The sequence below is a fragment of the Numida meleagris genome, chromosome 5, assembly GCF_002078875.1.
Source record: "Numida meleagris isolate 19003 breed g44 Domestic line chromosome 5, NumMel1.0, whole genome shotgun sequence".
Lineage (NCBI taxonomy): Eukaryota > Metazoa > Chordata > Aves > Galliformes > Numididae > Numida > Numida meleagris.
Genome location: NC_034413.1, coordinates 38,033,635 through 38,057,291, shown reverse-complemented (window position 1 = coordinate 38,057,291; position 23,657 = coordinate 38,033,635). Strand labels below are relative to the sequence as shown.

Genomic DNA, 23,657 nt, shown 5'->3' with positions numbered 1-23,657 from the left:
AAGACATTCTTTATCACGTTACCTCTTGTCTATGGTTTTAATCACAGCTTACAGAAAACTGTTGGAGTAACAATCACAAAGCACATCACAAATGCCTAGTGTCAAATCTCACATGAATATGAAAGCTGTAGCCTGGCTTGAATCCTCCTAGCATCTTAAGCAACCACTGCTACTGGATTTTGCCCACCTACCTACTCTCTGGAAGCCACACTGACTTAGAAATTTCAGTCTAGGGATGAATCCTTCAGGAATTTTACAAGCTGTCAAAAATACCCTGGTGATTCTGAATCTTCAAAAAGTCAGCAAGCACACAGAATCCCTCTTTCCACACACCAGGCTGGGACTTCATGAAACATGAGAAATACCCCTGTTATTCTACTAGCCGTTCTTATCTCCATTCAGATCATGAGGGAGATCACCTGTTATGTCAGATCATCTCAGGAAGGAAAAGCTAATAAAGTAACCAAGGAGAAGGGACAAAATCTGCTCCTGAAAGGAACAAATGGCGTTTCATGATGAAAACACAACCTTATACCAAATATGAACCTCAGGAGCTTGCAGGCAAGCTGAACTGAGCCTGCTTTTGCTGGTCCTTTAGAATTTGTAATAAAAAAAAACCATGCAGTTTCTCATAGAGCCAGAATTATGACAAAAGCAGTCAATTTCTTCCTTACCGAGAACCAGATAAAAGTCCACTCTGTGAATAGGGTTATGTCATTTTTCTGATTTCAGAGTATTCAGCCCAGCCCTGTTATGCATTTCAAGTTTTAGATCCAGTTTGATTTTGAAAACTAAATTTCTAAAACTTTATTTTAGCATGTTTGCTTGCAGTTATCTTAGATGATGATTACTGTCTTGTTTTTGTAACTGAATATCAAACTGATTGTATGGCAACACATGGAGGAGGAGGATAGATAATTTTATCTAGAAGTAACACCATATTTAAAACAGGATGCTGTTACAAGCTGCCATAACATGCTGAAGAGTTTTTAAGGTTTCATAAGCTTTGCTTTACTTATTAATAAATACTAATTTACTTCATTTTCTCCTCTTTATCCACTGTCAACTTAGGAAGTACTCTATTATGTACACAACAATCCTCTGATAATGGCTTCGCAAATGTATAAAATAAAATACTCTTCAAAGATGGAACTTCTCAGGAAAAGACGACTTAGTAACTTTTACTTCATGACTGTAATACTTTGTATACAGTTGTAATTGCTTTGTTAATGTAAGCAAACTTTAGGATTTGGTGCTAAACATTGCTAATATGGGAATGAAAGCACAAGAATGTACACCAAGAAAAACTGAGTTGTATCTCTCAGTTGAGAACTAAGCACAGTTGGTCATTGCCTAAAAGGTTACACTTTTTACATGGCGTGTCACAAGCAAGTAATGACTAGCCTCTAAAATTGTCTGACCCCTGCTGAATTTCAGTTACATCGCTCTGGGGCCAAAAGTGAATGCAAGCAATGCCCTGGGTACTTCTCTGCTGGATCAGAAGAAATATACTAGCATGACTTTTAACATACATATTCCTATAACTGCCATTATTCAGAAAATCTGTTTTTCTTTTAAGCTGCTACTATAGTACATGGACAAACAAGATGTGGGTTCAGCACTTCAGAACTGAGGATGTTCCTCAAGTATTGTATGGGACCAATAACTCTTTTCTTTACACATTTAGATTGCATGACATTACAGAAAGGAATGCTGTTTCCACAACTCTAGTCCAAACCAACAAAGAAGTTCCAGCAAGCTTTGAATCACAGAATCTGAATCATAGGAGTTGGAAGGGACCTCTGGAGATCACCAACTCCAACCCACCTGCTAAAGCAGGTTCCCCACAGCAGCTTACACAGGAAAGTGTCCAGCTGGATTTTGAGTATCTCCAGAGGATACTCTACAACTTCTCTGGGAGCTTGTTTGAGGGCTCTGTAACCCTCATAGTAAGTAAGTTTCTCCTCATGTTCATATGGAATATCCTGTGTTCTAGTTTGTGCTCATTGCCCTTTGTCTTGCTGCTGGGCTTGAAAGAGCCCAGGCCCATCCACTCCGCATCTGCCATTTAGATATTTATAAGCATTGATAAGATCACTTCTCAGTCTTCTGTTCTCCAGGCTGAACAGCCCCAGGGCCCTCAGTCTTTCCTCATAAGAGATGCTGGATCATGGTCAACCTGTTGTGCACCAGGACATACAGGCCTTTCTCCGCAGAGCTCTTTTCCAGCAGGTCATCCCCTAAATTGTACTGATGCATGTGGTTATTCCTCCCCAGGTGTAGGACTCTACACCTGCTCTTGTTGAACTCCATATGGTTCCTCTCTGCCCAAGTCTCCAGCCTCTCCAGGTCTTGCTGTCACGTCAGCCACTCCTCCCAGCTTCGTACCATCAACAGATTTGCTGAAGGTGCACTCTATCCCTTCATCCAGGTCACTGATGGAAGATGTTGAATAAGACTAGGATCACCATGAGCCTCTTGCCTGGAGTACCAACACATTCACAATTGTCCACACCAAAAGATCACGGAATCATCGAATGGCTTAGGTTGGGAGGGGTCTTAAAGATCATCCAGTTCCAAACCCCTGCTGTGGGCAGGGCTGCCACTCACCAGGTCAGGATACCCAGGGCCCCATCCAACCTTGCCTTGAAAGCTTCCAGAGACGGGACATCCACAACTTCTTTGGGCAGCCTCTGCCACTGCCTCACCACTCTCTGAGTAAAGAACTTGCTCCTAATATCTAACCTAAATTGCCCCTCTTTTAGTTTAAAGCCATTTCTCCTTGTTCTATCACTGTCAGAATGTGTAAAAAGTCAGTCTCCCTCCTGTTTATAAGCTCCCCTCAAGTACTGGAAGGCTGCAATGAGGTCTCCCCAGAGCCTTCTCTTCTCCACACTGGACAAGCCAAGCTGCCTACGCCTGTCTTCACAGGGGAGGTGCTCCAGCCCTCTGATCATCTTTACAGCCTTCCTCTGGACCTGCTCCAAGAGCTCCACATCTTTCCTGTGCCGGTGACTCCAAGGCCTGGGGTCTCATGAAAGCAGAGTAGAGAGGAACAATCACCTCCCTCGTCCTGCTGGCCACCTCTCTTTTGAAACAGACCAGGATACAGCTGGACTTCCAAGCTGTAAGTGAACACTGCTGGCTCGCATCAAGCTTCTCATCCATTTAGGACCCCATGTTCTTCACCACAGAGCTGCTCTCAATGAGTTCTTCTCCCTATCTGTACACATATCTGGGATTGCCCTGACCCAAGTGCAACACCTTGCACTTGGCCTTGTTGGATCTCATTTGGTTCACATTGGCCCCCTCCTCAAGCCTGTCCAGCTCCCTCTGGATGGTGTCCCTTCCTTCTTTGTATCAACTGCACCACTCAGCTTGGTGTTTTCTACAAATTTCCTGAGGGTGCACTTGATCCCACTGTCTAGGTCATTGATAAAAATGTTGAAGAGCACCAGTCCCAAGACAGACCTCTAGGGTACAACACTCATTAAAGGTCTCCACCTGGACACAGGGCCACTGACAACAGCCCTCTGGCTATGACCATCCAATCAATTTTTTATCCACCGAATAGTCCAGGCTTCAAATCCATATCACCTCAATTTAGAGATAAGGATATGGTGAGGGGCCATGTCAAATGCCCTGCGCAAGTCCAGGTAGATGACATCACTTGCCCTTCCTTTGTCCATCAGTGCCATCATTCTATCACAGAAGGCCACCAGATTGGTCAGGCATGATCTGCCCTTGGTGAAGCTGTGCTGGCTGTCCCGGATCACCTCCTGATCTTGCATGTGCCTTAATATAGCACAGATCTCTCCTTCCAACACTGTCTGGCAGATATTAAGAGGAGCTCACCCAAGTTGGCTGGCGTTTGTCTCCTTAGTCACTTGGGTACTTCTGAAGATCCACTTCTCAGAGCGCATTCTAATTCTAATGTTAAGCTTCCTTGGGCCTAGGTTTGCTGCCCGTGAAAACATCATCAAAACTTGCCTCTGCAACACAGAGCAATGAGCTACACATTTTTTGAGATCAGTGTTGGTGGCTGAAGTTGTTCACACTATTACAAGCACGAAGTACAAACTAGACAAATTTGTCTAAAGGCCTGTATGTACAGACTGCCTACTTCTTTAAGGAAAAAAATTGTCTTTTCTTCTTTTGTCCTTTCACCTTAATATGTAGTAGAATACATTTGAGGCAGAATATTTTGGGAACCCCCTTCCTTCCCAGTATGGCTAGTATAAAAAGCTGCATTTAAATCAAGCCTGACAGTAATAAGGAACATCTTTCATGAAGAAGCTAAATTGTAATCCTGCCTTCCAAATAAAAAGCGCGTTGTGCAGTAATAAAAGCCATACTCAAATGTGATGATAAATACATCTGAAAATTCCCTATCACCTCTAAAAGATAATTTTAGAAAAACAAAAGATAAAAATCACAGAGATTAGCATATTCATGTTTCTCAATGTGCACTTACAAATCTCAAATCTGTTAACAGGTAATATTAAGCAGGTAAGCGATGCCAATATAAAATGGAAAATATTAAATGTTAGAGTTCACAGTCAAAATCTGGGAGTGTGCATGCAATATATTAAAAGGGGCAAAACTGTAAGTTTAATGGATTAAAGCACTTAAAATTTGTAGTGTGACTGCCAGGAAGAAGAAAAATGAGAAGCCTCACACATACAAAGCAATCAGTGTCTTTGGGTCCGGAACAGCCTCCAGCACACTCCCGGTGGCAGCAGTCACTGACGTAGGGCCCGTAGCACCGTCCATCACACTGCTCTGCGCACACTGTCTTTGTTACTAGGAGAAGGGAGGAAAAACGATCGTGTCAGAATCAGAACTGAGGAGACAGCTCTTCAGCTGCACACTGAGGAAAACAAGTTGAACAACATCATATTGAAAAAAAAAATCCACAAAACTAAGGTTTAAGGTAATTTTTTCAATGCCACTAGTAACTGTTTTCCACCAGAATATCTTTATGATACCTTCAAGAACACAACACTGTTTGAAATTCTTCCTTTGCCATCTTCTAGCAACACGTACCCTTGGAAAAATCAGGTGAAAAGCTAATTTCAAATTATTGCTGTTTCATGGATATGGAGCAACAACAACAAATGACAAAATAACAGAAGAGCCCACCTGCTCTGTATCAGCTTTCCCCAGTGAAGAACCACAACACTAAGTAAGCAGAAATTGAGAGCCACAAGCTGTTGTTGCTGGCAATCAACAGAACAGAATACAACTTTCAGGCTGGATCACATTTGGAAATACCACTCACCTTTTTCCTAGTAACATTCACCTTCATTCACAGGTAAACAACTACACCAACTGGCAAGCATAGCAATTTAAGTGGAACCATACCACTGCACCCCAGGGCTTAGTCTTGGACAAAGAATGGTCAACAAGTGGAATATCTGCCACTCCTCAGCTATACCTTCAGACTTTATTTTACAGGAAAAGAAACTAAAGTTTTCTGCAGGATCATACCAACCACCACCTACAGAATGTCAGGAAGATGTGCTGTCAGCTGTCTTGAGAAGGAGCAGAGATTGTTGCACTTCTGTAATTAACCTTTACTAATTATTTTGTTAAAAAAATTTAATTACTTCTCTACTGAAAACACTTTTCAAGAAGCCAAAGAACAAAAAATCTGCTTCCCTCAGCAGCACCCGCCTATCACACCTTAAAGGCTTACAGTTTTTTTTTGCTTTTTCTTTAATTGCACTAGAGGCCCAGAGCTTAGGAGGCAAATTTCAGGCAGATATAATTAACAGTTTCAACTGAAAAGGAGGGGACATCGTGGCTCAGCTCGGCTGCTTACCAGCAGGACGCTGATAAAAAGCATTCCACACTGCCATCGCTCCATTGCAATTTAATGCTTTGCTTAAATCTGGGAAGCCTTGGTATACAGCACCTCTGTGCAGAAAATGAGTCTGAGCTGCCTAATGAGCTCAGTTATAATTTCATCCCCTGAGTACCAGCTGCTGCTGGGAACCACAATGCCCACCAGGATGTGCAGCCATGCCTCCCCATGGAGAAGGCTCCTGGCAGGGTGTTAAAACAGCCAAAAAAAAGAGGCCCAGCTGCAAGCTATTCCAGAGTATGTCTCCTCCCAAAAAGCAATGCCATGTAGGAGCACCAGGACCGATGTGGAGGAGCACAGACCCCTTTCAGCACAGTGTCTTCAGAAAGTGCTCCCACACTTCTGATATGGCACCAGGTGAATGCAGCCCCTATGGAGCTGCTCAGGTTAGGGCACAGTTTGAGCTCTCCTGAGGACTAGAAAGCTATAAAACGGTTTGCAAAATCTACAGTTGCAGCCAAGGCTTGTTGCTGTTCTTCCCTAATTGTTTCTGTTACGTTTCTTTTACTGGGAAGGCAAACAGTGCCAACAGAAATGCCAACACTCCATTCTAGGAAAAGGCCAAAGCATACCTTATTTATCTCCTGCATGCTGTATTTGTATTACAGCTGCTGCTGAGGGCCCAGCTCTGAGGAGGAGCTGTCAGAGAACTTCAGTGGCACCATGCGGGCAGACAGAAAATGTCTTGGCAAAAAAGTCTGAATCTTCCAAAGGACTCACTCAAGGCAGCTCACAACAAAGGTGCTTCCCCAAGACAAAACAAATAAATGGCAATACAGTGTATTGTTAGAAGTCCAGAAACAATCTGACTGTTCAGATTCCCATAAACAGCTCAACAGTTCAACTTCCTGTAGTTGTTTTAACGGTATAATGCTGTAGAAAATTAACATAGCTGCACAGGTTTAAAATGATGGTGAGCTTTCCCCCCTAAATGCAATCAGTTTATTGTATAGCTGTATTGTATAGTGACTCAAGACCTATTTAGAAGAGCAAAATGCAAAACTATTTCCCAGGGCCCCCAGCTACAGATCACTCACCAAGGATTTCTCCTCTCTGCTGAGAGGCGCTCCAGTATGTGACACGTAGCTGTGGCTGCCCTTGGAAAGCCTTTACTAACAACAGCTGAGTTTCACAGCAGACTTTTGAGGGGCAGCACAGCTACCTGCCTTGATGCCTGCTTTGTGGGATCTCAGGAGACCTGGGTTTTGGCCACACAGAACTGACACAGTTGAGGCTGGGACAGTGAAGGAGAGGGGCAAACATCAAGGTCTTGACAAAATATGCCATGCACTGGAGCTGGTTTCTGAGGGGTGGGAAGAATGCTGACTGTCAATCTTCGCTAGTATTTCACTCTAATAGTAAAACACTGTGTTAGGCATGGGGCGGAACGGGCACTTCACGTGTGTGTGCAATTAATCGGTCTCCTTTATTGCGTCCCTTCATCTTTAATTATGTCAGGGCACTATAAATCTATGAAGGGAAAAAGGGGAAGAAAGTGAAATCAATGAAAAAGTCTTATGAACATGCAAAGTTATTAGTGAAATACAAGGATTTTAATTAAAGATGCTGTCTCCAAGCAAAAATGCTAGGTTACCCTGATTGATCTCAGCTGCCGATTCAGCTCTTTCCTTCTCCCCCACCAGGCTCCCGCCTGCCTTTTGCTGCTCTAATTGGGTACTTACTGCATCTGCACCTTCTTTTTTCTCAGTAACATCAGATGCACAAAGACTGTATAAATACAATTATGCTCAGGCCAAACTCCTGTACACACACACAGTCACACAGAATTGTACATTTGCTGAATGTTTATGTTCCGAGTTTGATTTAAAGGCTTTCCCCCTTCTTTGCATTCCCTTAGTGGACTTGTATTTCAATTTAGATTGTTCTTCTTCAAATACATTCCTCCAGGACAAAATGCATAATCTATTGTTTTAATAAAATAATATATTCAATTTACAAAAGTTTCAATTTCATTTCATATGGAAACGAAACAAAACCTCCAAACAGAAATCAACAGCAAAAACAGTAATAGTCCAAGAATAGATTTAAAAAACTGATTAGTAACTTCCAAATGCTTTTGTTCTTATGTTTATTTAAAAAATGGTTTACATTCTGTACAGCGAATGCACAACACTGTGAAAAACAGATGCTTTTTTAGAGCTACTTCACATTACCCTCTTATGACATGGAGAGAAAGAATACTCTCTAGTTTTTGTTTCAGATTAATATTTACTAATTTTTAATTATAAAAGAAAAATGGATTATTAACTGCATAAAACAGAACCCTGAAGATATCTCTGTTCTAACTCCTCATGGAACAGCTCATTTAAAATTTCCCATCAATAGCCTTCTTAAATACATAAATTTTCATGTCACATTTAGAGAGGCATTAGGACAGAGTTAGATGCAGGTGGTGTTTCAGATAGAGAGACATACGTATAGAGAGACATAGCCGGAAGGCAACATAAGAAGAAGACAGGTAGATGATATTCACACAAAAACAAAAGGATCTTTGGGTTTTTTTTTCCCATATGTAATTTGAAATGAAAGACAGGGATTAAGATCTTCCATTATTTTTTATCCTTTTCCCAGGAGAATAATTTAAATCTTATCTTGGGAAGGGGGTTCATTAGAATTGTTTGCTTCAGTGAGTGCATAAAAAAATGAAATTATTAAATGCAGACAAGCTACTGCAAACAAACAAAAGAGTCTGACACTGGGAAGTAGTACTGCTGAAGTGCTCTCCTGCATGCATTTGAAAGATGCCCATCCCCAAGGTGACCAAGTGAAGGTACATGCGATGTTTGTGATACCATGCATCCCATCTCCAGCTTGTATCTAAGAATATCATTAATGAGACTGAAAGCCAGGCATGTCTTTTAAAGTCAGAAATGCAGGCAGCAAAAGCTTAACACCACTTGGGTTTTTATGCTTTGAGTGCCTATTCATATTCTTTGTTTCACATGGATGTTTAGAAGAACAAGTTTCGCAAAACTGAAAAGAAGAACTGCTCACTGCCAGCCCAACAGTCAGCCTTTTTGTTAAACCTTTTCACTTAAGGTAGCATGAGGTCAGGGAGGCAAAGAGAACACATACAACCAAAAATTAACTCCTATCTCTGACAACAGGAGAACACAGGGAACTATACTGACAGTATGCTTCTAGGTAAAAGAATGTAAAATAGCTCTTTCAAATTAGAAATGTGTGATCTGTGCATCTGCCTGGAACTTAGAAAACATGCGTCTTTTCACAGTTAATTATTTTGAATCCATGGTCCTGCCTTAGCCTATCCCCACTGTTTAGATTTGAGAGAGCAGCCACTGTGAAGGAAGAGAGAGCTGTCACTCCAGGAGCAAACCTATCGTGCAGCTCTGCTAAGCTCCAGACTTCACAACACTGCAGATAAGTTTTGCTCTCCCTGGTATTACTACATTCATCCACCAAATCAGCTCAGTTATCTGAGAGCAGCACTTTGTGGAGGTTGAGATCATGGGATCCAATACTGCCACGTGGACTTGAACAGCCACAGAGTCCAGCTGGCCTGTCCAATGCTAAGGATGCTGAAGCCTCCGCTGGCTGGAACCAAGGACTGAGCAAAGCAGGTTGTCCTTGTACAATATAAGTGCCAAGGTTTTGCAGTATCCTCTGATGAGATAACCACGTAAGGCCCAAATAAGTCTACCTCCATTTGGAAGAATAACAGATAGATAAACAGGCCTAAAGAAACATCATCAATTAATTCTATCTGGCTGTGATATAAAATCCTAGGTCAGCTAGGTTCTGTCCCTTTGCTTTATGTACTTGAGTACATAACCCTGACATAAAGAGGTTTTCACTGCAGTGACTTCTTTGCAGTCAGAAAGGCTGCCAGCAAAGAAACATGTGCTAGCTCAATTCAGACAAACAAGAATATGCTTCGTTATACAGTCATTCCTGCAACCTGTCCCAAAATAAATTTATTCACACCCACAAATGAAGTTCAGTATGAAATAGTAACAGATGAACTTGTAAGCTTTAGCAGAACTATAACTGCCATTAACTTTGCCAGCAACATCAACTGATGTAGCTGAAGAAGCACTCTCCAGGGTGGAAGAACCTCTGTGTGCATGCAGCTCTGTTGTCTGCACCCCTTGCACAACTACGGAAAGGTTGGATTGGATTTCCTGATTGTGCTCACCCCTAAAACATTCATGTCAAACTATTTGCCATTTCTTATTTCCTACAATTGCTCGCTCCAACTACTGGAGGAAAAAAAAAAAAAAGGAAAAAATGGTTGCACTGTTTCTAATAGTTCCAACAAAAAAGGACAGACAACATTGGACTATTCTAAGTTCAGAGAGTTAGCCGGTGCATTTGCGGTTAATCCTACAACACAGCCAAGGAAACAAGCATGAGCCAGAGCTGCGCTCACTTGGGGAGGTATTGGCAACCACTTCATTTTCTGGGAAGAGCAACTCCAGTAAACCCAACCAATTTCCATCATCCTAAATCTGAAAGAAAGAAAATGTAAAGAACAGTAATATTCCCACAAGAGAAAAAAAAGGAAAAACTTGTAGGAAAAGCTCTCAATTTTCTCCTCTTTTATATTTGCTAATATTTTGACTGCACTTCTAGCTCCTTAGCGCCTTTCTAGAGGAACTGAAAGCATACTAGGAAGAAACTCCCTCAAAATGTTCTTCTTTTTTAATCATTTTAATGCTCTCTAAATTCAAGAGAACAGACATTGTGAACAGCCCTTCACTTACTACTTCCCTCACACAAAAAAATCATTATTCTCTTTCAGTATAACTCAACTACATTTTGAGCTATTATAAAGAGAACAATTCAACGAGATAACTCATGCTCCCAGGCTCCCAGTGAAATTAACAGTATTAGGAACTTTCCAGAGTCAGGCCATCATTAAAGATCTCCAAATCCACCTAGTAGATTCTTCTGTTCCAATTCATTTCAGTGTATTCAAAAATACCCATCAATATTCTCAAGAGCCATGCTCCATGTTGCCGCCAGGAAGTGAAAAGAGAATTCACATTAGCTTAAGCATTTTTAGAAAGCACAAGGGAGGAAAGAAAAATACAAATACACATGGGAGGGAAAACAATATCATCAGTTGGTAAAAACCTACAGAAAAAACCTTGAACTATTTTAGAGATTTTTTCACTAATATTTTACGCTAAGAAGAATATATAGTATCTCTTCACAACTGAAAAAAAAAGTTGGATCCCTTTCATTTTTCAGTCCTCAGGGTCATGCTTACTTACAGGTCTGGCAGTGATTCTCCGTGGGTCCCCAGCATCGGCCCGTGCAGGACTTGTGGCATCGACCACCTTGGGGAAAGAAAGAAACGGAGAGAGATTAGAGATGTGGCTTCAGCAACACTTCTAAAGAAGGGTCCACCTTCCCTTTGGAGGGTTTTTCTGCTTTATAAAGGTTGAAACAGATCCTGTAAAAAGTCCAGACAAATAGCCAGAACTGGTGTCAGACATTTATGGGTACTTCATACTCATAAATCATAAATCCCTGTCTGCAAAATATGACTGAGACATTTTAAAGCCAAAAAAGACGCATAAGATGAGGAACAATTTCATTACCCAGAGCTGTTCTCTGTACACTCTACATAAGACCTGCTCATTCCTCCATGGTACAAGGGATGGCTGGCCAAATACCCATCTCATCTTGTGTTCAATTTCACTTGAACAATGAGGCAGTAAACTCTGAAGATAAGCGATTAAAAGCCAAACCTCCCTCCTGAAAGCTTACACAGTCTTCACAAACTATGCAGTAATCAGTGACTGAAATCTTGCACTGAGGAGGGTGTTGAATTCATGCCTTCCATTTAATGGCTAACTACTACCCACTGTGCAAAGAAACAGAAAGCAGGCAGAAGGACTGGCACATTCTCTAGCTGCAGGTTTTGTTACCTGAGTCAGTACTTGGACAGTTCCATGCCAGTTCTGGTGGCAAGTGAAGGGACACCTCATCCTGCAGCACCCACCTGGACATGGCCAGAGCATGGACAACTCCCTCTCCCTCCTGAAGGGCAGGAGCCTTCCCGCTGCTCTTTTGACTGCAGTAACTTGGCTAACTTGTATTCATCACTGAATACTGCTGAAAATCTGTGAAGTGAATTCCCACTTTGAACTTGATCCAGAAGCTTACCAATGCTTTCAGGAACCTTTTGCTGCTGTACTAATGGTAGTTGCTGTTAATGCCACTCCACTATACCCTGCACTAAATCAAGTACTTTCCACATGCTCTGACTTGGGAGGCAACATTACAGAAAATGCAGTGTCTCTCACCTAAGATTGGGTCAACCCAAAAGAAAATTCCTTTGCTGGCAGCATACACACAAGATGTTCCATAGTTGAGCAAAACCACTGTTAGAGTTGTGTCAAGTTGGACTTCATGTTGCTGCTTTTCTAACACCAGTGTTCTTGCATATCACTGATGATCTATTGATTATGCTGTGCAGTAATTACACACTGTATGCCAACTACCTTGTTAAAGCTACCAGCTCCTTTCTGCACTCATGTTCATTTAAAGCAATTATACCAGGGGAGCGTTGTTGCTGACATCACCAGCACATAATTTGCTGTCACATTCTGCCATCTGTTTATTTAGATCACAAATATACTATAATTACATAATGCAAACTCGTTCTGGCTGACAGGAAGGGGACTCCATCTGGCATGAATAATGCAACTTTAATAAGTAATAACGATTATTATGATTATTAAGAGGCTACTGGAGCCCTATGCAGAAAGCTAACACATCCAAATTGATTTATAAGAATAGAAATTTTAAAAATAGGTGAGGTAAACAGCTAATCCAAAGAAGAACTTTCAACAGACAATTGATAAGATACAGTTTGTTTCCTGGTTTTGGCACTCATCTTGCTGAAAAAAAACAACAGGTTTTATAAACACTGACCTATAGGACAAGCAGTCAGGATGGATGCACATTCAGATAACCTTTCTGCAACTGCCTTAGCTCAGTCCTTGCCAGAGCGTCACTGATGGAGGAAGAAAAGGAGGAACTGAAACTCAAGGACAGCAGAGTCAGCTCCATTTTATGCCTGATCCTTACCTCTGGTCAAAGCTCACATCAGTCTAGTTCAAAGGGTCTGGAGTTCGGGGAAAACTACAGGTCTTGCAGCTGGACACAGTGCAAAGCATGGCACAGCCTGCTCATAGCTACATATCTGAGGCAAAAGAAGGAACCAGTTTGGCCATTTCTGCCCCTTTCTAATCCTGACTTAGCCCCCTTCTGAACTGTATTGCATGCACTGGGCTTTCCTCTGCAATATAGGCAGGGAGATAGCACAGATGATACTTCAATCATCCCTCCAAGTGCCCTCTAGGTAGAGAGTCCTCCTGCACTTCTGCACAAGCTACACTTAAAATAAAAACCTTGAGATTTGAAATTCCTTGGTGCTGAGCTGACCCTTGGTACACAACTAAAAACATGCTCAGCTAATACTGCTACTCCTGGAAATAAAAGTGATCCAGCATCTTCAAAAATCATTTAATTTTTTTTTTTAACTTGCATGCCTGCTTCCTGGTGTATGACTTTGTTTGACAGTGTCAGATGATCATTTGCATTTAAATAGAGATATTTAACAAAATAGCAAGAAAAGGCTGCCAGTTTTCTGTTTTTTCATTGGAAACTCAAAGTCTCTGCTTCATTGTTTTCACCTTTCTCAACTGCACAGACAAAACTAGCAGCCAAGCTGGTAGGCAGCACACTTCTGAATTACATTATTACATGTCCTTTGAAGGTCAGATATACTGAGAATTAAAAACAAGAACCAAACTTCCTCCAAACAGTGTGTCTATCTTGGTTTCTTTGTTTAAAAAGAAAAATAAGTTTGTTTGCTCTCAATATGAACTGGTCAAGATTCTGCCCTCCCATAACTCAGTATTTCGCCTGGTTTTCCCACTGTAATAAGGGCAGACTGCTACGCATTAAAGATTAGCTCTGTAAATCTTAACACAAAAAAGTCCCATGGAAGTCAATACAAGCAGCCTGAAGTGTAAGGAACATTTATGTGAGGAACAGGTTGCCTGTATGTCAGGCTTAAACAATAATAAATCAATTGGCCACGAGATTGATGAAGTCCTACTGTTGTACTACTTCTCACAGTTCTTCCCATACATATTTCTTTAAGATTGTAGTGAGCCAACACAGATTTGAGAAAAAAAAATTATCAAATGATTTTGGCATAAGATAGATTTTTTTTATTCTTTGTGTCTCTAAAATAAACCAAAACCTACCAACATATAGCAGCAAGGTCTAAAAGAAATACGTGATAAAGAAATGGCAAACCATGACACTGCAGAGGCAACAGCAAATAAAAAGAGATTATTCCTTCTTGTGATTAGCAGCACTGGTCTTTGGCATCAAGATGCCATGAGCAAACTGAAGTCCTAATCATAACCAGAGGAACCTAGGAACACCCAGCACTAGTAGAGCAGCCCAAATTTCCCCAAAGGAGCAAAAGTCCACCTGTAACTATGCATGCATATTCTTATTATAATCAAACTGTAATTTAAGAATTAGTTGGAATTTGCCCAAAGAAAGATTTCCAGCGGGCTCTATAAATGCAACCTTGTCTATTTGCTGAATTCTTGCACATTATTGAAGACACATCAGCAAAAGGGTTTATTTTCTTTATAAGTGACATTTGGAAAGGAAGAACCTGGAACAGTCTCCTGCCCCCTCTACAGAAGTGATGCTACAGTACATTTCTGCTCTGGAATAGTAGCACTGTTTTGAATAGATGATGACATTTTATTCGTTAGAATGCAGAGGAGGAGGGAAGGAGTTAAAAGGAGGCTTACATAATTTTTACAGAGTTTGTTATGAAATCTAAACTTAGGGCAGATTTCCACTGGAGGATGAGAATTAGTTTCGCTTTGCCAAATTCCATGTGGAAAACCAGCGGCTTGTCTCCTGGGCTCATCTCCCTTGGCCAATACTAATGCCACTTATCTTCGCTATGGAGCCCAGCACAGAGTACTACTGTCATAACTTCCAGGGTAGGTTTTTCTTTGTGGAAGATGCCTCTGCTCTGCTGAATGGCAGAGCTTACTCACTAGGCTGGGACAAACCAAGGTTACTTTATCCTTGTGCTTTCCTGAGAATTGAGAAGGGCTTTCCTTTGTCTCCAGACTGACTTTATTATTTCAGGAACGGTAAAACCGCAGAGGATTAAGTTACTGACAAGACAAGAAAAATCAAGTCCTCCTCTTAGCTCTAAGCTCACTGTAGTACGGAGAATGTTGCTTCTTCCCCACCAGCTATCCCAGCTTCCTTAAGCAGACCCCTATCAGTAGGGGAAGGAAAGCAGAAATAGGAGAAGAAATGGTCTCCCTTTGTACAAAGCTTGCATTTATGGATGGCTTCTACCAGGTTAATAAATCATTGATAAATGCTAGCATATCTGTAGCATACCGATACTGAAGTGCAAATAAACACAGCCAAAACCAGTGGCTTTGATGGTTACAAGGCATGGTTATAAGGAAGCTCTTTACTTGTCTAACAGTCTAAAATAATTGATTAACTATCAACACATCTATAAATCATTTATTAGGTTCTTTGTATAAACTCATCCTCAACCTAAAAAACTTCTCTCCTGCAAGAGTGTTAGTGACGCCAAAAGGATGCTCAAACTTAACTTTAAGGTCCAGGAAAATAAAACACAATCAAAATATAATTCAAACACTGCAGCACAGCATTAACAAGAATTAAAGCTACCATTGTTGTGATAGATTGTTCTGCCTTTATCAGGCTGTAATGCTTTCTGTGTCCTTGCCTGGCAAATCCTATCGTCACACACTCATTCATTCACACTTCTTTGTTAAGTTAAAATAATTTTGTATTTTCTACCAGCCTTGTGCTAGCCATCAGATCTCTTCTACTGACTTGAAAGTTAATAACCTAACAGACCCTCACACTTTTCAGAATTTCCTTCCTTTATAGCAGAAGAATCATAGAGTCATAAAATGGCCAGGGTTGAAAAGGACCTCAAAGATCATCTAGTTTAAACCCCCGTGCTGAGTGCAGGGTCGCCAACCACTAGAACAGGCTGCCCAGAGCCACGTCCAGCCTGACCTGGAATACCTCCAGGGTCAGGGCATCCACAGCCTCCTTGGGCAACCTGTTCCAGTGTGTCACCACCCTCTGTGTGAAAAACTTCCTCCTAATATCTAACCTAAATCTCCCCTGCCTCAGCTTAAAACCATTCCCCCTTGTCCTATCACTATCCACCCTCACAAACAATCGATCCCCCTCCTGTTTATACGCTCCCTTCAAGTATTGGAAGACCACAATGAGGTCTCCCTAGATCCTTCTCTTCTCCAAGCTAAACAAGCCCAGTTCCCTCAACCTTTCTTCATAGGCGAGGTGCTCCAGCCCTCTAATCATCTTAGTCGCCCTCCTCTGAACTCATTCCAAGAGCTCCACATCTTTCTTGTGCTGGGGCCCCCAGGCCTGGATGCAGTACTCCAGATAGGGCCTCACAAGAGCCGAGTAGAGGGGGACCACCACCTCCCTCTCCCTGCTGGCCACTCCTCTTTTAATGCAGCCCAGAACATAGTTGGCCCTCCGGGCTGCCAGCGCACACTGCTGGCTCATGTCCAGCTTCTCGTCTACCAGGACCCCCAAGTCCCTCTCCGCAGGGCTGTTCTCGAGGAGTTCTTCCCCCAGGTTGTATAAATACCTGGGATTGCCCTGGCCCAAGTGCAGCACCCTGCATTTGTCCTTGTTGAACCTCATTAGTTTCTCGTGGCCCACTTGTCCAGCCTGTCCAGGTCCCTCTGGATGGCTTCCCTTCTCACTACTGTAGAGATGTCAAGAGATTTGCCTTGCAAGTTAAGTATAACTTCCCATAAAAGAAGAAAGCATTGACAGGACCACCTAGTGTTCATTTTCTCCTCCTCTCCATATAAGTCTTATAGGATGTAGAAATCTAAGGGTCCAATCCTCTACCACCATCAAACTGCATTACATTAGCTGATTTCAGGTCAGCTGACCTCAGGATGTTACCACCAAATAGTATTCCAACATGGGATAATAAAATCCAGTCAAATCCAAGCTCTTCTCTAATAAGCTGTACGTGGCACTGAAATTATTACTGCTGCTGTGGAAAATGGCAGCATTTCAACCAACGTTTCCACTTCATAACTGTACCAATGTCATCATGCACAGTACAGGTACCCCCCACAAATGCTGAAGGCATTTGTTTTCAGCAAGAACTTATGTAGCATCCATCTGATGAATCCCTGAGTTGAAAGCAAACTTCCGCCAACCGTTGTTTCCAGCAAGGACTTCCAAGTCTGCCATCCAGCCTCATTCAGTGCCCCCATTCCCCCCGACCTTCCTCAGCAGATAGGAAGAGAGACACAAATGGAGAGAAACTGGGGCACAGGCAGCTGACAAGAACCTGGCGCAGGAGATAGGTCTACAAAATGAAGAGATAGGCACTGAAAGCATAGGGAGAGATCTGGGGACAGCATGAGGGAGAGGCAGGGCAGAGGGAGCAGAGATAAATGCCAACCCGCACCAGGGCAAGCAAAAACAAATAGCCAAGGGGGATTCATTTCTATGAGTAATGTGTGATGGAGACAGGGCTCGCTCATGTAGGGGACTGGGAATCTGTTGAGTGTTCTGAAATTACAGAGTATCACCAGACACGCTGGTGGCAGACACTTTTGATTTTAAGAGAGATTGGCCACCAGAGGTAAAGGAATAAATGGAAAGCCAAGAAGAGCATGTCAGCAGCACTGAACGGGCTCAGGCCAGTGAATTCGTATTTATCACTGACAGCTGCAAGCTGATAGCAAGCGCTCTGTAATGTTACTTCAGCTGCTACAGAAAAATGTCTTCAGGCCACAGGAACAACTGTAGAAAGGGACCTGAGGGGGGTAATGAAGACACTAGCTGTTTTTCTTTGCCTGGAACTGACAGCACTGGTAAGGCTGTACGACTTGATGCATTAATTGGGGGTTTGCTCACCCACATAACATAAAAACCTTTGCATATGATATACTGTAAAATTTTACACTGATTAAGCAATTAGGAGCTATTAATTATCACTGCTTATAGCTGTTAGCACTGAGCAATGCAGGCCAATTCCCCCCCCTGTGGTGGTGAATTAGTTCCAATCAGCATCAAATGCATTTCTGAACATACGCACAGGGATCCCAAGCAAATTGGGAGACACAGCCAGAAAGCAAAAAGGATAGGTCAAGTTATACCTGCTGCTTGGCAGGCTCATCCGGAGCAACAAGCCCCCAGGAATCTTCCCTTGTAATCATTACTACTAACGAAATGCATTGCCCTCTACGAGCCGCAGATAACTGCACAGCCTTGCACGCATGCAACAGGACCTGTGCTGCTAAACAGGGCTATATGGGATGGAAATGGAACTCCCTGCCTCATCTGGGCCAGCCTCAAAGCACACAGACCAACAGCTCCAGCTCCCTTCAAACACAGGGCTATCACTTACTGGGCCTTTCCTCTGTGCCAGAGGAAAGGGCATGGTCCATCAGGTATCTTTTCTGGGCACTAAGTGTAAGCCCAGGAGGGAAATCTCCGTGCTGTTAGAGGAAATTTTCAAAGGAGGTGCTCAGCCAACTCAAAGGCACGTTGAAAAGTAAATGCCAAATGTGGACGTGTTCAAGTGCTTGTTTAATACCATCTCCTCCACTCCTCAAACAGATCAACTAAGTCAATACCACATAAATCAAAATAATGTCCTCTAATAATGTCCTAGTAATGCTGCCAAAACAGTAATAAAGTTTGAACAGAGGGGCATACAATTTTCATTTTTTAAACAAAGTAATAACCACAGAGCAAGGAAATGAGAAGTTGGAATTGAAGTAGCTTTTAAAATTCATTTTACTTTTTCTTGATGCCATGCAATACTTCTAGAGTCTGTCTGGGTGCAGCTAGGTATGCTGACATTTTAACCAATTCTGAGTCAACTAAGTGGAAATCCCAGAAAGAATTTCCTCATTCCCATGAAATTTAGAGTCCAGTTTTGAACAAACTCTGGATAAGTGTCATAATATGCTTATTCAGATATAATTGCTTATTCAAAATATATCTCTGGCTGCCCAAACAAAAGTGATTATTTCAAAACAACGACAGGATATCAGAAGCCCTTTCTCTGCTGGAAAACAATGCTTGGGTATATACTCTATTTACGCTCAGTGTTTGAAGTCCACAAATATTCAGTGAAAATAATCATGCAAACAGATTTCAGACTGAGATTTCCAGGATAATCTCCAGCTATCAGAGATCAGCGCAGAGGTGACCCTGTGGGCATTCTGTCACACAGATGTAATGCAGTGAATTAGGTATGAAGTCCAACACTGTATGCACCCATTTCTACTAAGCAACTTGTAAACCCTGTGTCTGCTTGTTTGGAGCAAGCAGCAGCCTGCCCGGAGATGCCCCTCAGCACACCGCATCCCTCACAGCGGCACAAAGCGCACTGACTGCACCACGCGTGGGATGTGCATCCTGCAGACCAAGCAGCAGCCAGCTTCCAAAGGGTGGAGGCATGCAGCAGCTTCAAGAACTAGTAGATGCAATTAAGCAGCTGATTTTTCAGACTTTCTTTTCTTTCTGCTTCCCTAAGCAGCTCTTCAAAGGCAGTTAGCTAGAGCAGCTGCGGCTTGCAGTGAAAGAGCCATTCCACCCACCCACTACAAATCCGCCAATTACCGTTCAATTAGATTGTTTTAAATATTTGGAGTATTTGGGCTTTATTTCCTGCTTTCAAGAAACACCGGTGTTTGTGATGAAGCAAGCTGCTTATTATGGAAAAGGATGCTTTCACTTATGCTGAAAGTCTCCCCCTTGTGTAATATACTGCTTAAACACCAATCTGCTTATAAACAGGTGGTACACAGTAATACATTATACACACACAGGTTGCCTTTAAAAGATAAGCATTGCCACAAACTACAATACAGTGTGCTGCTTAAATTCTGCAGCTACAGAGCAAGTACCACATTGTAGTATGTTTATACAAGAGCGTGGCATGCTGGCCCACCTGAGGGATGACTTTCTCCCCACAGCTGCTGTCAGAAGAAAGGAAGACATTAAAACAGGACAGAACTGTATCAGAGATGGGGTTGGTTGGGGAGCTACTTTTTTTTTTTTTTTTTTTTTTTTGGAGTACTTTTCAATGCAGAGAGATGCCTGTGTCAGAGCTTCTTTAGGAACTGTCAGTGCTGGCTTTCCCCGTCCTGTCTGTCCTCTCTGTGCCCACTACTCCCTAAGGTCCCCATCTTTGCAGCAGTTCCTATGCTAGATCCCTGGATTAGTCTCTGGCAGCTTAAGGACTTGTGTCCTCCCAGCATTATCTATGGGCCTTAGCCAGGTATACCTGCGCTTCTTACTTTTTACTCCGTGAACTCAGCTGTTAGAGGCAGCATATTTCCATTAAAAGCCAGGTCTGCATGCCTTTCAAATCTGCCTCAAGGACATTTACCAATTGACAAATCCCTTCTGAAAACACTGGCTGAGGTTATTTATTAGGAAACTAAACCGATTCCCTTTATTCAAAACACTGCTCGGAGTCGAGGAAAAGCATTACCATCACCTTCAAGCAGTGAAGCTTGCTACACCAACACAGAACAAGCCCTGCATTTCATGTACTCCTCCATCTGCAGTTATATAACCCAGCAAAAACTATTCTTTAAAATAAATTCCTTCTGTTACTGTATCTGTCTTTCATTTCCAGGTAAGGAAAAAAATTCTGTCCCGATGAGAGATACCTTAATGGTAGGACAAGCAGCTTCCACACAAACTGAACAAGAAGCGGCAGGACTTGCTGGATGTCTCCGATTTAAATTTCCTTTCCAACTGAGATATCCATGAAACTGCAACTGCTGCTGAAATGTCACATTGCAGAACACTTGATGTGTTCCACACGGAAGAAGCTTTCAGAGAATGCGTTAGTTATTTGTGGCTCCTTACCTGAAAGAACAGCTTCTGTTCCTAGCTTTGGCCCAGTGATACCTATGCAGGGAACATGTTCTGGGCTGAGACCACCTCCACATGGAGGCCCAGCTCACTGCTCTCCAAACATGCATTTAAAATGTTAATTGAACTTCAAGTAATCACCTCAATGAAAGGTTATAATTTAACCAGCTCTGCAATAACAAATGTCTTCAGCACATACCTTCTGGAACACCATTTTCTCTGTAGGTAGTTCCCAATTTAGATGTACACCCAAAATTATACACCAACTATTCTGAAAGTTGGCTTTAAGACTGAGCTAGTCACTTTCCTCCTTTTGTTCATCCAGAATGCAGAAACACTGCTGTTATTGTGGACTTCTTCAGGGCAGAACCATTGTGCTTCCAAGAACAAAATATCTTGCAAGATAATGGGACAAAAGGCAGTTAGCTCATGTGTGTCTGGGTACCATGGGTTCTGACTGACACATGTTCACTATTTGTTGTTTCACTTGCAACAGAAGGTACCCTCTGGTGTAAAGGAAAGCTTTCCATATTCTTAAATCCACACCACATTCAGCTCTTGTGAGTCTTTGCTAACTGATGGCATTTTTTTCAGTGCCACTCAAGGGAAAGAATCAGAGAATATCCCAAGGTGGAAGGGACCCATAAGGATCACTGAGTAGAACCCCTGGCTCCACACAGGTCCACCCAAAAATAAGATCGTATGTCTGAGAGTACTGTCCAAACGCTTCTTGAGCTCTAGCAGTTTGGGGCCATGACCCCTAGATCCCTCTCAGCAGGGCTGTTCTCCAGCATCTCATCCTCCAATCTGGGGGGAATATGGATAGCCACGATTGCTCCTTTCCAGGTGCAGAGTCCAGCTCTTGCTCTTGTTAAACTTCATGTGGTTGGTGATTGGTCAGCTCTCTAATTTGTCTAGATCTCTCTGCAAGGCTTCCCCACCTTTGATGAAGTTGACAGCTCCTTCCAATTTAGTATTTTCAGTCAACTTGGTCGAAACACCTTCTAGTTCTGCATCTGAGTCATTTATGAAAACATTAAAGAGAATCGACCCTAAAACAAAGCCCTGGGGAACCCCACTAGTTACTAGCTGCCAGTCTGATATAACCACATTCACTATAACCCTTTGAGACCAACCCATCAGCCACTTGCTCACCCTAAAGGACTCCATCCTTGCTACCACACTGCTACTTGGCTCTCGAGGTCAACAGGGTGACTTCTCAGTGGTAGTGAATGGTAGTGAATAGGCCATGCACAAGAGTGTTTTGGACAGTTCGCTTGGAAACGCTGGTGTGTGCACATACAACATTTGACACAACATAGCCACAGCATCACTGAGAACTTGTGGAAGGTGGGACTTCTGGGAGAGATTGCAAGGATCTGAGGTAGCCATAACTATCACTTCAATATTAAATACCCCATGGTTTGACCCAAGTAGAAATTTCAAGATAATACTGCACCTACCAATGCCACCAGTGAGTTACTGTGCTCTGAGAACAATACAAGGCCACTACTAAGCATTAAATCAGGGCTGGCTACCAACAGATCTTAAAGTAGGCTGACACAAAGAAACAGTTTTACTAAGGTAAGTTTTTGCCAAATTGTTACAATTTCTGCAAAATTTTTTAAAAGTATCCTTTTAGAAATTGTACTAGGTAAGTAGTAGAAGCAATAGGGTAGGTAGCAGTTTCCAAAGAGTGTAACAGAGTAAAAGAGAAAAGAAGCCAAAAAAAAATATAGACCCAGCACTGGTTCAAATCAACTGAATGCATACTGTGCAGAGATGAGTACGTCGGACAGCTCAGCCACTTCCAAGTGTGTGCACCCAGGTACAGCCAATCCCAACCTAAACTGTTTGCTGCTGGAGAGCAGAGATCTGACTTCGTAAGCCCCCGTGTGACTGGCTAGTTCATCTTCTATTCCTTTAAGTAAAAAGCAAAGCACTGTCTGAATGGTAAACATTTACTTAGATTTGTCTGTATGTTTCAACATGAACAAAACACCTGAAAAATGCATTAAGAGCCAGCTAACTGAGGTCTCTCCAAAAGTAGCTGTAAGTAAGACCTATGACAGAGTAGCTAAGACTCTGACAGTGTAGGTGTGGTTCCCCAGGGAACATCACAGGACTGATGCTTTTCAATATTCCAGACAAAAGTTTAGAAACTGCTTCAAATCCTCAGGCAATGGAATACGCAGGTGACAGGAAGCCTGAAATCCCAGCAGATGACAGTGCAGGGCAGCAGCAGCATAGGGACAGCCAGGCTAGCTGTGAGCTGGGGCTCTCGCACCAAATGCCTTTCTGACAGCCAACTGTAGGCCTGCACAGTTCAGATGTGCAGGCTTCATTTTCTGGAAAACAGGGATTGTCTGAAACACACAGGTGTCAGAACGGACTGATTACCAGGTTCTTCACATGAAGCTTGAACACAAAGGACACAATTTTCACTTCTATAGAGTTATGGCTAAATCTGTGATAAAACACTTTGCTTTCCCCATTCTGAAAGAACATTGAGAAATATTTTACATTGAAGAGCAATTGAAATTATTCAAGAGCTGCAAAGAAACGCCTCACAGTGCGAGCCACGAGACCCTCTATCTATTTAGCTTATGAAAATCACATCAAGAGGTGAGCTGATTACACTGTGCATGCCACTGCTTCGGGGAGAAAATGCACGGTACTCGAGAGCTCTTGGAGCTAGCTGAAGAATATGTAACAGGCAACAGCATCCATGTTCAAATCAGAAATAAAGGCACCTAGCCTTTTTAGCAGCAGGGAGGTAACAAGCTTCTTGAGGGAT

The 23,657-nt window shown here is 42.4% G+C and overlaps 1 protein-coding gene across 7 annotated transcripts in view; it reads right to left on the bottom strand.

The window, feature by feature from the left end:
- Window positions 1-23,657, bottom strand: part of ERBB4 (erb-b2 receptor tyrosine kinase 4) — a 538,439-nt gene that overhangs the window by 161,211 nt on the left and 353,571 nt on the right. For 5 of the 7 annotated variants that reach the window (XM_021398689.1, XM_021398691.1, XM_021398690.1 and 2 more), the window contains 2 exons: window positions 11,125-11,190; window positions 4,685-4,803 (listed from right to left, as the gene is read on the bottom strand). In XM_021398689.1, coding sequence (XP_021254364.1) covers window positions 4,685-4,803; window positions 11,125-11,190 — 185 coding nt within the window. Of the gene's footprint in view, window positions 1-4,684; window positions 4,804-5,824; window positions 6,022-6,903; window positions 7,066-11,124; window positions 11,191-23,657 lie in introns of those variants that run through there. The other 2 variants (XM_021398696.1, XM_021398694.1) reach the window with 2 other exon arrangements.